A 13,406-nucleotide genomic window follows, 5' to 3' on the forward strand; every position below is an offset into this window, starting at 1 on the left:
ATTTAATTTATCGAGGCTGGTTGTTAATAACTTTGTGGATAACTCCTCTGGCTGTTCAACGCCACTGAAAGCCTGGTGTCATTTTCAGCACATTCAGGCTAAAACTCTAATGTCTACAGAGACGCTGTCGAGCGAAAGCTTTCAGACATGTTTTCATTTTTATTCATTTATGTGCAGTGACCAGTGAAAGCATTTTTGTGAACATATCGCCTACAAAGTCCCCTTATTATTAATTTACTGGAAGACGAAAAAAAAAAAAAAGTGATTTGGAGCCGAACCAAAAAGAGCCTCTTGGCCACGTTTCATTCTTTGGCCTTGGGTTATTTTCAGTGAAGAACGCTCTCCGTGGCTGGAATATTAGTCGGTCTGCTATGATGAGTTCTTAGGTCACTTCGGCAGCGAGTTCAGGAACACACACACACATATATACACACATGGCTTCTAAATGTCTGGCACACTCTCAATAAAAGTAAGCATGGCCTTTTCAGCATTGCCTGCTTCCCAAGCTCAGATAATAAAGCACAAATTCTTTTGAGATTCTGGACAGCAACAACGTGACAGGTGAGGGTTCATCTGCTGTGCACGATTTCTCCAAAAATGGACGGCAACAAAACGACAGCACGACAAGCGGAAATTTGATTTGAAATTCTGAAGTAACTAATACAAACAAGTGGCAGGAATTACACCTTGGAATAATCCGGTGATACGTGGGGTCCGTACGTGTGCTCTGTAAAACCTTCTAACGGCTCTAATCTGAAGTGCTGGTTGTTAATTGGTGATTTCTGAGGCTGGTGACTCTAAATGAACTTCTGCTCTGCAGCGGAGGTACGTTTTCGTCTTGCTTTTCTGGGAAGCATGGGTTTTACAAATGCACTTGGCACTAAACTGTTCTTGCAGGAAGTGGATAAAGTAGATTTTTGCCTATTTTGGACGACTTCAGCATTGTTTTACAGTGTAGAAAGAAATAAAAAAATTAGAAAATGTGTCCAGACTCTTGACTGGTAGTACATATTACTTAGGATACTCAGGATACAAACTGAATCTGATCCAGAGGTGAGTACTTAAGTGGAAATTTCGTATTGCGAAACGCATTTTCCCATAGGAAATAATGTAAATGCAGATAATCTGTTACAGCGACCCAAAAATATGACCAATTTTTGCATATAAAAACAATCTAAACATTTAGAAAAGACATGTAAATTAAAGTAAAATATGAAATAAATAGACATTAAACCTCACTTAACTTCAATTTATGATTTCTCTTGGCACCAGCTGCTTTAAAAATAAAACTGAAAGCGGCTCCGCTATTCTTGCAAGTTCTAAATGTTCACCAAATCTTGCTCAAAATGCAAACAAAAAACTTCCTTCGCTTGGCTTTCCACTGGCGCAAACACGTTTTGTATGGCTCCTGGACGCATGAGCAATCGATAGTATGTGTAACCGGATGTACGCACAACTGGGCAGAGGTAGATCAGTGGTTAAGCCATTGATCTTCGGTCCGGAAGGTGCTAAGTTTAAACCCCACCACCACCAAATTGCCCTCGTTGGGCCCTTGAGAAAGGCCCTTAACCCTCAACTGCTCAGATCTATAATGAGATAAAAGTGTAAGTCGTTCTGGATAAGGGCTTCTTCCAAATGCTCAAATGTAACTGGAAGTACGTGTGACCGGCTCGGACGCTCATATCCCAAAAACGCTTCGTATGCCAAGACAAAATTTTAGTTACTACACTGAGAATTAGTACCACTGGGGTTCATTACATTTTTCACTTGCTTTTCAGTTCCAGTACAATCCAGTACTTCCTGAGACAAAAAGGTTAAATGAATCTGTGTGCTGTTCCCACTTCATGTCAGCATGCCTGTAAAATGTTCGGGGATGTTTGCAGAAGTTTGTGCATATGCTCATTGTGTGTTCGCCAGCTGTTTCACACGTGTCAGCACCGCATTTACAGTCTGCAGGCTGACGCTGTGTCTCACATCTAATCATGATGTATGATGGGTTTAAACACCTGATGCAGTCATTTTCTAATCGCAGCACGCATCTAGTCACAGATTAGCGGTTACGTTTCTGACGTACTGTACTACTGCACTTGGGTACGATCTATAACCCTCTGTGACTAACTAAATAACATTCTGGCTCACATGTAGAAAGCATATTTTTTTAAATAAATAAGTGAATTTGCACACACACACACACACATATATATATATAAAGGTGTTTTTTCACATTCTGTTTGAATGGAACCCTGGTGAGATTTCTTCTTAGCGAGGTTCTTCAGGCAGAACACACAACTCAGACTTGGGTGCAGACCAGCACTCCCAGTACAAGACCGTCTGAGCGAGGTGTTCTTGGTCCAGTGCCAGTTTAATTGCAGTGTGAAAGCTAGTCGACCCTGTATTGACCTGACAGCAGGAAGTGAACCAAAAACGCAGGGTTTTTTTCTTCCAGATATGCCACTTTCTGGACATTTTAAATGTCTAAAAAAAAAAAAAGCCTTTAAATACATTATATGGCCAAAAGTATGTGGACACCCATCCATCACACCCCAAGAACGGGTTTGTATGCTGTAGCATGACGATTTTCTTTCACTGGAACTTAGATAATCAGAAACATCGTTATAATTACAGTTCATACTATTTTATTTTGCCCTGGATGGATTTTGGATCAGAGGTCTGTGATCATTTTTCCGACTCTATACTCCTGACCAGCTAATGATGAAGTTCCATATAACGTTTCTCCCGTTCATTTAATTCTTTGTCGTGTCAAACTAGTGCCCTCACATTCCCTCAGCACAATCGATACGATATTGTCCGGCTTCTGATCTTTTGCTTTAGCCAGTTCTCCGTTCCAGTCTAACAGCCCGGTAATCTCTATCTGTGTGTGGAATAAGTGAGTGGGTGGTGATGCTCCGTAGCTTCGCAGATACGCATCATTTATCTCTCTCCTTTCATCCTTATTCGTCTTATTCACCAATTAGCTACGATTAATCAGTATGGCCGTCATGCTGCCAGAGAAGAGCCGCCCCTCCTTCTGCTCCCCTCTCCCCAGCACGCCCATCCCCCCCCCCCCCCCCCGCCCCCCGGCGACCGCCCCGTGTCCCGAACCCTGCTTCTCCCTCGCATCAGCACCGCAACATCCTGTCTCCTAGCAACCTGCATCCAGTGCCATCAGCTACAGAGGACACCGCTGCTGAATCTCGGTTCTCAAATGCCAGCGGAATGACAAGAGGAAGATGTTCAGGATGAAAAATGTATGTTGTGTAGAGCGATGAAGGAACCGTGAAAGGAAACGCCAGTGTGAGCTCTGCGCAGTTTGTTCAAGTAAAAACTTGACTCTAGAGCTACTGCCATGAGAGGTTTCGGATGATAAAAAGCAGAAAAAAATATTACAATAATTTTTTTTTTATTATTATTTTAATTTTTATAAGCGAGGTAGTGGTATCACCACTCTGCTAAACGGAACATCTGAGCATACGTCGCTTCCGTGTTTTTTTTTTTTTTTTAACATGCTCATAAGTTGCTAAGTGGTAAAGGAATTAATTCAACTGAGCTGAAATCTGTATAGCAGAGAGAAGAAAAACTGCTTGGCTGACTGCTGTGACTTTGTTCTCTGAAGATTATTGTACAAAGCGAAAAACAAGGGGATTTTGGAGGGGGAAAAAGCGAGAGAGAAAAGGGTAATGATTGAAAAAAAAAAAAGACAGACGACTAAGCTGAGAAAAATGTTAGAGAATAGAGAGAACGTGTACCCAAGATACATAGAGAAGGAGAAAGTGGTAGTGATAACGTTGATAACAAGAGGCAGGGGAAAGAATAAAATATTTGACTATAAAGAAGTGGATGAGACAGATATCCATTGCAATCTACGATTTCGAAAAGCGAGTCCATGGGGAGATATTGTATTTTATTTTTTTTTATTGTCTCGTGATCGCCCCAGGCAAAAAGATTGCATAGTCCGTTGCCCTTTTGTGATAGTCCCCAGGACGACGGGGCGCCATTAATTTTGAACTACCCTGTGGGCGGATGAGCTGTCGTCTTTCTTCCTCTGAGCCTCGCTGTCTTTACACACTCCCACAGGTATGCTGTAGCTCCCGCGCCGTGCTTCACACAACAACACGTAGACACACACACACACACACACACACACACACACGTACCATTTCCCTGTGTTTCCATGCAGCTTATAATATAATTCATTATCAATATGATCGTGAGATCGTTCATGTATACACCTTGATTGCGATAGCGCCCCCTGATGGAGTTCACCGGAATACGTGTTCCATTTGTTGTTAGAACCGGCGCTGTTGCGTTCTAAACATGTGTTCTTGTGTCACAAAGTGCGATAATGTTTTGAACATTTCTTCATATGCTCGTTAAAAAAAAATCAAACATGTTTGGAACAGACGAGAGGGGAAATGAGGCTGCTGCTAAGATTCTTACGTAAACAACTCTTTTTTTTAAACTGTATCTTAACACATTTTGCAGCTTGTTGCACCAAAACATGTGTTCTTCTTTCTTTAATTCAATGTACATCACAGGATGAGGGGGGGAGTCAATACTTTTGCATAGTACGGTAGGAAACTGCACTGTGTAGAAGATAAGGCATTACTATAAATCTCTTAGAACTATAAATAATTTGTGCATTTGATATTATTCTCAACGAGCACATCATCCCTGTTACTGGAGTATAATTTTTTTTTTTTTTTTTTTTGCACTCACAAGCTCTGTTTAATAATCAAACTGGGATGACATTTTCCTGAGATGGAAATAATTGAAAACTCGTTAGCAACACAAGCGGCTTGATTAAAAAGCTGAACTTCGCCAAGACCGGAAAGCTGAGACTGGACTCTCGTGCTTCTTGTTGTTATGGCAACCTCCAGGCTATAACTCGCTTATACAGTAACTCGCGCAAATGCATAACTTAAGTTTAGTTAATTTTTTTAAACACCAGGATAAATACTGAAGCTAAACACAACTAATAAAAAAAAAGAAACAAGAATAAAGAGACGGTTAACTTGTAAACTTGACCAGCGCTCGAGCAGAACCATGAGAAAGGGCTTTTTTTTATTTATTTTTTTTGCAACTGTGCGCCGCTCTTTCTGGCTGGCTCGGTGCTCGGTGACATTTACTGTCCATTTCACTGCTGGAAATGAGCCATTTTTCCACTTTTAATTAACTACACATACATTTAACTAGACACATCCTCCCTTTGCGTGTCTCAGCGCCATTCTTAAAACCGGCAGAAACGAGCCACAGTCACAAATTAAGGGCATTTCTTCATCATTCCTGTCCGTCTCATCCGAGGTGGTTTGTAGCGTAATACAGTTCGTCACAGATTTATTTATGACTCACTTTGCTTCATGATCTGGTCATATGGAGCAGCACAAACTGTAACGCTGCAACAGCTGCAAAATATTTAGTTCCCATCATCACTAAAACTTTTTAACATTCTAGCACCCCTGCACTGGGACATAGTGGGACATCATAAGGAGATCTTCGGGAAGCTCAATATGGCTTGTAGCAGATCGTAAGACCTTCCTAGACTTCCTAGATAGTTCATGGCTCTGGGGACCAAACGTGAATGTCCTCTGGAGCGAGATCAGGACTGTAGGCAGGACACTTTAACACCTCAGAATAAAGTTTCAGCAAAGTGTCGGCAGTGTGGGCAAAAGTGTCGCGACGCCCTCAGATAGCGGTCCTCTGCGTTCAGGCTTCAGCACTTCATTACGCATCTCACTGTAACGAGCGCTGTTGATTATTAAACCTTCTTCCTGATAATGTTCCGATCCTGGCCCATGAGAATCCCAGAAAACTGTAAGCATCGTTTTTTCCAGCTGATGGTTGACTTTTGGACTTTTTCTTGGTCGACGATTGAGGATGTTTCCATAGAGTCTGAATTTTGTTTGCAGATATACAAATGCATCTGTTTATGCTCTTCCGTGAGCTGTTTCAGCAGCAGGTACACCCTCAAACCACAAAAAAACAAATCGCTGCACGCTGCTCTTCTTTTGTGCAAATCACAAATGGGGCATCTGTTTTTGTTCACACCGCAGTTACAAATGAACCGATCACGTTCACACCTGCACAGCAGTGACTGGGGAGACAGTAGCCTTGAACGGAAAGTGCTAATAAGACCAAAAGTGCGGCCAACGGACGTTTTAATGTATGAGTGCGGATAGCTCATTGACACTGCACTGCCAAGAGTTACCTTTATTAAGAAAGTGTTCGGCAGGTTTATAGCTATTGTAGTCAAAGGCATCCGAACTACAAATATCCAGGTCGCTGTTAGGAGGTGAAGAATCAGAGCAGGTCTGGATAATTCTTGTCAATAAACAGCAAATCATACTGTGCTATAGGTACTTTGTGGATAAATCCTGTACCTTTGCATGCAGGTTTTGATGGTTCGACATTAGTTTGGCATGTTTTTAATGGAGTTGTGGGGAAATCGTAATTGTACGTATGTTGTAAATACATCTGAGATAATGAATAGCCAATTTGTAGCTAGAAAAGTAGTAGTTTAAATCCAGGGGTATTTGCCAGAATCTCACGAACAGTTTGGGAATGTAGAAAAGGCCCCTAACACTCATTACTCAAAAAAAAGGCCAGACAGTGTTTCCTCTATGATAACACAGGCATGGGTACTGTACTTACACGGTATTAAAAATCGAATACCGTCCGATATCCTCTAACAGTCGTATGTTAAACGATGTGCCTACACGGTGATACCGAGCTGTGCCACAAGGTCGCACTTCCTTTTTGTTGTGGTGGATTAGAGTTGAACAAGTGGACAGAAGATAAAGTTTTGCTTTCTTGTATAACTAATGAATGCGTGAAAAAGCACAGTGTGAAACTCGCCACCCAGAACCTCTGAACGTGCTATCTTGGAGCTAATGCTAAAGGCAGGCTTCGGCTCAACATTTGCTTGATAGTCAAATTTTCTTACCTCGGTATGAACCAATCAGACAGGAAAATGATCAGACAATCCTCATTTACATTTTATATATGTAATGTGAAAACCTAATATCAGTGTGTGTTTGAAAAGAGGACGGAGACAAGTAGAGAAAATACATGCATTTTTTTTGCATGAGAGAAGTGAAGCGACATGCATCCTGTCGGTATGTCAAAATAAAAGCCAGTCAGGTGTCCTAAAAATCTGTTGCTAAGTTTATTATATGCGGCTCCTTACTTTCAGTGAAAGAAACTCTTAATGCTTCTGCGTAACAAGACATTTCGGACAATTTTATGCTTCCAACTTCATGGGAACAGTTTGAAGACGGCCCCTTCCTGTTCCAACATGACAGCGCACCAGTGCACAAAGCAAGGTCCATAAAGACATGGAAGAACATGACTGGCCTGCACTGGGTCCTGACCTCAACCCGACGGAACACCCTTTGGGATGAGTTAGAGCGGACACTGTGAGACAGGCCTTTTCGTCCAACATCAGTGTCTGACCTCACAAATGCGCTTCTGGAAGAATGGTCAAAAACTCCCATAAACACACTCCTAAACCTTGTGGAAAGCCCCTCCTGAGAAGAGCTGAAGCTGTTATAGCTAAAAAAAAGAGGGCGGGGCCAATATCATATTAAACCCTATGGATTAAGAATCAGTGATTGCGACATACTATTAAAAATGCTGCTGAGAATCCCCAATTATTATCAAATATTGAATAAACTCATGGTAATTACGAAATAAATAAATAAATAAATAATTCTTGTGATGTGTAAAAAAAACCAAGAATTTATCGTGTGACTGCAATACCTTCAAGATTCTGCACTAGGTCACTCCTAAAACTGAAGACCTTTTTGTACAAAAGATCCGATTTCTTCCTTTATCCCAGCATCTTTTTCGGATAAATAAATCTTTGACTGATTTGATCTAACGTCAACATCATCTACTTTGTTTTCACACAAGACACTCGGCATAAAAGCGTACAGAAAGAAATTCTGAAACTCATGTTATTTCCGCGTTTCGCTCAAGGTGCTTACACTGATCCTGATTGAATATGAATTTTATATTACATTAGAAAAGAGTGCACAACGCAAGCCTTTTTAACTAATGCTCTCAAATTTTTGGACCCCGCTGTATTAACCGGCAGATGAACTCTGTTCTGCCTGCGCCTCTCAGCGCACTACTCTGCCTAGAGCACAACAATGAAACACATCAGCGCTCTATCAAAGACCCTTTGAAGCCTTTGACTCTCAGCGGTAAATGTCAGTCTTTTGAGTGAGTCACGTAAGTGTGTCTTAATGGCCAAAGCATGGCATGTACGAACAACCATGGCAACATTCGTCTACCGCTACCGACTATCAAACTGTGCTTGTGGTAGGAGGCTTAATGAGGGGAACCATTAAAACCGAAATGACAAAAATAGACTTTTACTTTGTTGCATTTAACAAACCCTATCCCTTTTCCCCCTCTGGCTCAATTCCAAATGATGCTCTAGTAAGCGTAGTGTGCACTGCCGAGGTTCTACAATTAACCTACATGTGATTACATATAATTATACAACAGTTAGTTCCGACTGAGTAATCCGATTGGATGAGAGCCATTCATTCCACAAGTGGTGATATAGAGCACTGGGATGTTTAACTAAATACGTATCACTCTGAATCACAGGTGTCCTAAAAATTGTTAATTACGCTAATTGTTGGTCGCAGCATGGGCGAAAGGAGATCTGTACGGTCCGCAGTACTGAGGAGAGAGCAGCTGCCTGCCAAAACCCACGTTCCGAACCAATCACGGAAGCACTCAGAGCAAGAAAACACATCCGATAGCGTTATGTCATCTTAAACAAGACTTTGCGTCCTCAATAACTCTGGTTCTAAGTCGTTCCGATTCCCTTCTGAACCTTCTGTGTTTTTTGTTCACGGCTAACGTGAGCTACAAAGAGACCTAGCTTCTAACACAAAGCTGAATCCCAAATCCCTCTGTAACACCTGATCAAGGGAACTACTTGGTGTGTGGAACAAGGGATTGTACATCTTAAATAACACACTTGCTTTCAATTGCAAACGATATTTGGATTCAACTTTAGGCATTATAAATGTTATACAAGTTTTTTTTTTTTTTGTAAATAGGGAATTTAGTATTTGGCCAAAAGTATGCAACCCCCTGACCGCCACTTCATACTTTCTGAACATCCAATATCAGATTCATGTTTAATAACCTCCACTCATCTGGGAAGCGTTTTCACTAGATTGTGGCTGTGATGATTTGTCCTCAAGACCATCAGTGAGATCAGGATGTTGACTAAAGAGGCCTGGGGTGTAGTCGGTGTTCCTGTTTATCTCAAAGGTGTTGAGGTCAGAGCTCTGTTCTGCACCATCACTGGCATCCTGGACCATAATGCTACACCATTCCATACAATTGTGACCTTTTGAGGAACCTTATAAGCGTGCAAAAGTCAGGTGTCCACATACTTTTGGCGCTACAATGTATATGTATGTATATCGATTTACTTTACATTACACCCAACATTGTCTCGAACTAGCTATGCGTACATACTTGTGCATTAATCTAAACGAGTTTACATAGCGTGTGCTATTTAGTAGAAGTGCTCTGATGAAGCTAGGCTTTAAAACAAAGTGTTCCTGATTCAATTATGAGCGATATGGATGAACGGAGATTGTGTACGTTAAAAAGGATGTAAGTGAAGAGTTTCACTGTGGTGTTCTTGTCCAGCGAGGGATGATCGCGGCGGTGAAGCGCGCCCTTGTGCGGGATTCTTTCCCCTGTTCTCAAATCAAAAGTTTCTTCGGTTTCTTCGGTTAAGCTTTCACTGGGGAATGCTGTAGGAACACAATTAGCACTTTCTATTCTGTATTGGACAAAAGGCGAGCGAACAAACCCATAAGTGTAAAACAGCTCGTGAACACGGGTGTTCCATAAGAAGATCACCAGATCAAATTCTGCTGATATGGCCTTTTTTTTTTTGTCAGCTTATCCGTGTGTTTTCATGTCTGGTGCTAAGGTTCTGTGTATAATTTCAAGACAAAAATAGCAACTAATAAAAACAGAGAAGCTTAATAAATAAATCTCGCTGTCAAGATAAACAGTGAGGAACTGCATGCTTTATTATTCTTTTTTAAAAACTCCTTATATTGAGGTGTGCTGCTTTTTCGGATCTGTCTATAATAAAAGTTTTAATGCCCTTACTATTAAAAATATGGGAAAATCCTCAGGTATCAGTTCTATAACACGATACTACTTTTTATACCAGGGGTTTAGGAAGACTTTGCCTTTAATGAGAATTCGTTTTTTGTTTTTTTTTTAATGCAGGAAATAAACAGTGTCCTCTGGAGTACTTTGAAAATAACAAAACCAAGAATTGATTATCATCAGTTATACCACTTTTTAGAAAATTCCCAATTCTGACTGTTCAGAAGGTGTTGATTAAATTTCAATAACTGCAAAGCAAAGCACAGGTTTAATAGACTGGATATAAGAAATACCTTTCTTCTAATACGTTAGCGTTGCTATAGTGACAGCCAGTTTCTTGGAGAGTTGTATGGCAGATGCTAGACATCTTCTAAAATGAAGTTGATTCATGCTATTTAGGAAATTATTAGAAGAATGCTGTAAAAACGCATACAGTAGGACAATCAGTACATAGTCTAGAAGCTGGTTATAAACATTATGAGATTAATATCTTTAATATCAACCAGGGTTAACAGGTTTTAGCAAAATATCCAGTGACGCTTTTAATCTCAAGAGACTCACAAACAAAAATATAAATAATAAAAAATCAGCCATTCAAAAATATTTTGCTTATTTTACTTCTTTTTCTTAGACTGTTTTTGGATCTACAAACATAATTCATTCCACATTATTGTCATGCAAACTTTGGAATATGTCATAGAACAGAACTTGTAGACATGCCTGAAATCTAAAAACATATGAAAATCTTGTATTTTCAAACTTGAATAATTTGCCATAGCTGCGACACTGGAAACCCTGTTCCTGTTCCATTACCTGCTCGTAACCTAAGCATGGGGCAGCCTGATTCCTGCCCCGATGGGCCTTTATACGCGCTTGTTTTCATGTTTCCATTTTTAAATAAAAACCACTAGGAGAAAAGTTACTATGTGGCAGGATTCTTCAACTTCAGTCCTATAGGGTGAGTGTGCAGCACAGTTTGGTGATTCTTCTTTTTAAACACAGCTGATTCAACTAATCTGTTAATTACCGGGTCCAGTGGGTGTGTTTATGTGTTGGCGAAATACGAACTCTTCTGGGCTCTGTTCCTCCAGGACCGGAGTTCCTGCCCTATGGAGCTAAACGGTGTGCTGAGCTTGATGCTCTGCCCTCCTGCTCCTCTGGACGAGCTGCCAATGTATTTACTTAATAACTTCCTAATGAAATCACAGGCAACATTATGTGGTGACAATTTTTTTCCTGCTTTGTACAGAAACCAGAATACTTTATTCGAGCAGATATTTGATTTTTGGCTGCAAAAACGCAGATGTTTTCCAAAAAAGTAACTAATAAAAAAACCTGATTATTTATTTAACTAAAATTTAACTAAAGTAAAAGGGTAAAGCTGCCTTTTACACATCCTTGAACTATCTTACAGCAAAGCCAACCAATCCGAGCTTACCGATGAAGTAGGAGAGCAGCACGGCGAGCAGTATGGCTGCGGCGATGGCGGACATGGCGGCACATTTCCAGCTGCAGTACTTGGACGGCTTTTTAAGCTTGAAGGAGCTCCTGGAGAAGGTGTTCCGCGGCAGGAGGCGTGGCGGGGGTGAGTAGACAGAACCCCCGGTGAGGGGGTAACCAGGAGAGGAACTGCTGAACAGAGGAGTGCTCCCCGACGGAGTCTTAAACAGGAAGTGCCTGCATGAAGAGAAAAAAACAAACAAAGCTATTGCTAAATTCGAAGCTTCCCAAGAAACGCCTAGATAACACACTCGAGTACAACGGAAACATGAGGCTATTAAGAGCTAATGACTGTTAGCGGACATGGATTCGATGGAAGCAGGCTTGGGTTGTTCTACTGCGAAACTATGCATTAAAGAGAGCTGTTAAATGGTCTGTTTAGGGGAGTAATTTGCATCCTCGGGGAGAACTGAAGAGAACACCAGGTATTATCCAAATAAAATCACTTCAATCCAGCACTTAATTCACTGTAACCCACAACCGAAACTCTGGCTCGGTGTTGGTGGGATTCTACTCAATTGTAAGCAAGATTCACGATTCTTTGGGCCACCAGACATATTCCCAATATTGAATTAACACCAAGTATTTATATGCAGTACTGTGCAAAACTCTTAAGCACATGCAAATAAATGTTTTTTAAAACAAAGATGGCTTCAAAATAGGAAAAAAACTATAAAGCCAAGTATACAGTAGGGATTCCCCGGGACTAGCCAATACGATATTATCCTGATACTTAGGTGTCGATTCGATTTGTATTGCGATTCTGTTGATATCATGATTTGTTTCATAATTATAATTATATCGTGTCACCAGTACTACTGATATTGTTAATAATATTACTTTATATCATTACTTATACTTTATTTTATTACTTTTTTTTTTTTGCTTAGGCATAATTAGAAATGCATTAGGCCTTTTGTAAGGAGATAGATAATGAATAATAACACCAGTTAGGCTGACCAATGAACCCTCTAATACCCTCTTTTCATTTCACACATTCCACATAATTTATACATCCAATATTTTTCCATTTAAAAAGTAATTTTATTAAACTGTATACTTGTATATTTGTAATTTTATGCTTTGTTATTATATTTGTAATTTAATTTTATAATTTAATATTTTACACTTTTTCTAGTGCATTTTGTCTCTTTCTACCTTCTTATTCTATTTCTTCCCTTCCTTAGGTCACAATCAGTCATATAATGGTTTTACTGCATATCGTACTGTGTATGGTTGTGTACATGACAAATAAAATTTGTATTTTAATTAAAAGTATTTTTATGTCAATTATTTCCTAATACCAGTGGCGGCCGATCAATAAGGGGCGCTGAGAAGAATGCTACTTTAACCTGTAATTATTTAACATAACAATTATTTATTTTAATAATAAAATAAAGTCATTTAGTCACAATACTCCGCTGTATTTCTAAATATAATTTATTTACAAAAAAAAAAAATCTAAACTGTATTACATTCATTTCTGTTTGTGGGTGCGGGGCGCCGGACAAACGAGTGTCTACAGTATGTACAGTAGGCGCGTAAATGTTTGAAAAGCCTGTGATTTGAGGCTGAGCTCTAATTGGATTTTTTCAAATCATCCTTGGGGTGCAGCACTGTGCGCCCCGCACCCTCCCACTTTTGTTCTTAGCGAATCAATATTGCTTTTAAATATTTGGGCTCACGTGATTGGACTATTCTCAACGAGTCTTATAAACGGTCAGCAGATTGTTAGTTAATGTATTGAATAG

At 40.1% G+C, this 13,406-nt stretch overlaps 1 protein-coding gene across 1 annotated transcript in view; it reads right to left on the reverse strand.

Annotated features, from left to right (window-relative positions):
- Positions 1 to 13,406, reverse strand: part of tenm2b (teneurin transmembrane protein 2b) — a 141,338-nt gene that overhangs the window by 70,833 nt on the left and 57,099 nt on the right. Inside the window, exon 4 of the mRNA XM_053478437.1 lies at positions 11,594 to 11,832. Coding sequence (XP_053334412.1) covers positions 11,594 to 11,832 — 239 coding nt within the window. The remainder of the gene's footprint in view (positions 1 to 11,593; positions 11,833 to 13,406) is intronic.

This window comes from Clarias gariepinus, chromosome 19, assembly GCF_024256425.1.
Source record: "Clarias gariepinus isolate MV-2021 ecotype Netherlands chromosome 19, CGAR_prim_01v2, whole genome shotgun sequence".
Taxonomy (NCBI): Eukaryota; Metazoa; Chordata; class Actinopteri; order Siluriformes; family Clariidae; genus Clarias; species Clarias gariepinus.